At 49.2% G+C, this 2,115-nt stretch overlaps 1 protein-coding gene across 1 annotated transcript; it reads left to right on the forward strand.

Annotated features, from left to right (window-relative positions):
* Window positions 1–351: 351 nt before the first annotated feature.
* LOC125626214 (protein S100-A7-like) lies at window positions 352–1,588 on the forward strand. The gene is made up of 2 exons (XM_048828949.2): window positions 352–520; window positions 1,182–1,588. Exons 1-2 carry the CDS (start codon window positions 365–367, stop codon window positions 1,371–1,373), a joined length of 348 nt encoding a protein of 115 aa, XP_048684906.2. The 5' UTR covers window positions 352–364; the 3' UTR covers window positions 1,374–1,588.
* Window positions 1,589–2,115: the final 527 nt, after the last annotated feature.

Consider the following 2,115-nt stretch of genomic DNA (forward strand, 5'->3'; position numbering starts at 1 on the left):
ACTGCTGGACTAATGCTGAGGAGAGCTGGGGTTAATTCCCACTCTGCCATAGCCTCCCTGAGTGATTGTAATCACTCTGTGCCTCAATTCCCCATCTGTAAAAGAGGATCAATAATCCTTTCTCTGCCTCATCCCCACTTAGAGGCAGGGACGCTCTATGTACAGCACCTAGCCTAGTGCAATGGTGGCTTGATCTCAGCTGGGGCCTCTCCGAGCTATTCGAAAACCAGTGATAACATGATACTGTTCTTGGTACCTTCCGAAAGACTGGACAAGCGTCGATCAAGGCGGACCGAGACAGAAGGGAGAGTTCGTTCGTGTGTTAACTGTCATCCTGTTTCAGGTTCCCTAGACACTCAGCGAGATGACGAGCAAGCTGGAAAAAGCCTTGAATGACATTATCGAAGTATACCACAAGTACTCTGAAAGTGAGTGCAGCGAGGACGATTACCTGCAGAAGGATGAATTCAAGAAGCTGCTCAAAAAGGAGGCCAACTCATTTCTGAGATGCACTCTGCCGGTAAGCTGAGACATGGTGCTGTCTGTGGGAGGCGTTGGGAGTCTCCATGATGGTGATTTACTGCCCCTGGGGATCTGGCCTATCGTTTTCCTTTGCTTTACTTCTCTGGGAGACAGTCACCACATTAGTGGCCCGAGAGTCAAGTGGGGCAGTAGAAGTTAATCTGAAAGCAAATGCTGCTGAGCATCTATTTATGCTGCTTTAACCTAACGTTTGCTCCACTAGCGTGGAGAAGAACACTCGATCGATAAACACAGAGACCAAGAGATACTGAACTTTATTCTGGATCTTCTCTCTTCCCGTCTTGGCAAATGCCTTGATGGAAAAGCTGGCAGAGCCAGTAAGGACCAAAGAAATGGTTGAGTAGCCTCAGAGAGATGAATGGGGATTTCATGGTACACACGGAGGGTTTTCTCGAAGCACTTTCAGTTTCATATTTTCTCTGTCAGTGATTAGCAGTCAGCTAACTCCCCCTGAAAGACACTGGGAGCCGGGTGTCTAGCAGCCCTTTGGAGCTTTGAAATCTCTCCCCAAATCCAGAGGTTGCAGAATAGTATTTTGCTGTTAAAAGTTGCAAGGAGGGTTCATTGACAACCACTGGGAGTGCAACCTCCTACCACCGTGTTGCTAATGCTTCTTTTTACTCTTCCTTCTTTTGCAGCACGGGATGGAAGAAGCTGACTACATAGAAGACCTGTTTCAGAAGGCCAACAAAAACAAAAATGAATACCTCCATTTCGAAGAGTTCGTTACCACCCTGGCGAAATTGGCCATACATGCTCACAATATGTCACACAAGGCTGTGAAGCAGGGTGAGGAGCAAGGGCAAGGACATGTGCATGGCCCCCATTAACTTGGGCCTGAGCATAATTCTGGCCCCGCTCCTGGAAGCTCCTCTGGGCACGGGTGTCATGGCTGTGGCACTAACCTCAGCGATGACCCTAACCACCGAAATCAGGGAGACCCTTTGAGTTAAACCGAGATGAGATTTTGTAAATATCTAATGTAACCAGAGAATCTTTGCCTGTTTGGGCTGATAATGTAGCAATAAAACTCTCCTCCAATGCACTCCCCTGTGTCTGTTTGCCGTGTTCTTCAGTCTCCTGACAATGGTGTAACAATGGTCCTACTCACGGCGTACGAGAGCTAGTGTAAATGGGGGTGGGAGAGGAAGGGTGGCCCGGCGGATAAGATACAAGCAGGAGTCAGGAAGTCTGGGCTCTATTCCCAGCCCAGGACTGCGAGCCAGGACTCCTGGGTTCTACTCTCACATTTGCCACTGACTCAGTGGGTAAACTTAGCCAAGTCATGTTGCTTCTCATCTGACTGCACTGGGAGGAAGGATTGTCTGGTGGGTAAAATGGAGGTTCTGGGAGTCAAGACACATGGGTTCTATTCTAAGCACCAGCCAGGAGTCCTGGGATCTGTTCCCACTTCTGCTCCACTCTGACGTTGGGTAAAGTTAGGCAAGTTGCTTCCCTTCTGCATTCCTCAGCGTTCTCCCTCTGCCGAACGGCAAGGCAGAAGGCTGTAGGAAACGAAATACAGCTGAATGGCGCTGAGGCTGGGGCAGTGAGAGCGGGTCATTAAACATG

The sequence above is a fragment of the Caretta caretta genome, chromosome 24 (genome assembly GCF_965140235.1).
Source record: "Caretta caretta isolate rCarCar2 chromosome 24, rCarCar1.hap1, whole genome shotgun sequence".
In the NCBI taxonomy this organism is placed as follows: Eukaryota; Metazoa; Chordata; order Testudines; family Cheloniidae; genus Caretta; species Caretta caretta.

What these genes read in the sequence shown, in the direction of transcription:
- LOC125626214 (XM_048828949.2), top strand. Translation starts at nt 365, where the DNA reads ATGACGAGCAAGCTGGAAAAAGCCTTGAATGACATTATCGAAGTATAC. An exon ending in TTCTGAGATGCACTCTGCCG is followed by an intron (nt 521 to 1,181) that starts GTAAGCTGAGAC and finishes CTTCTTTTGCAG; the next exon opens with CACGGGATGGAAGAAGCTGA.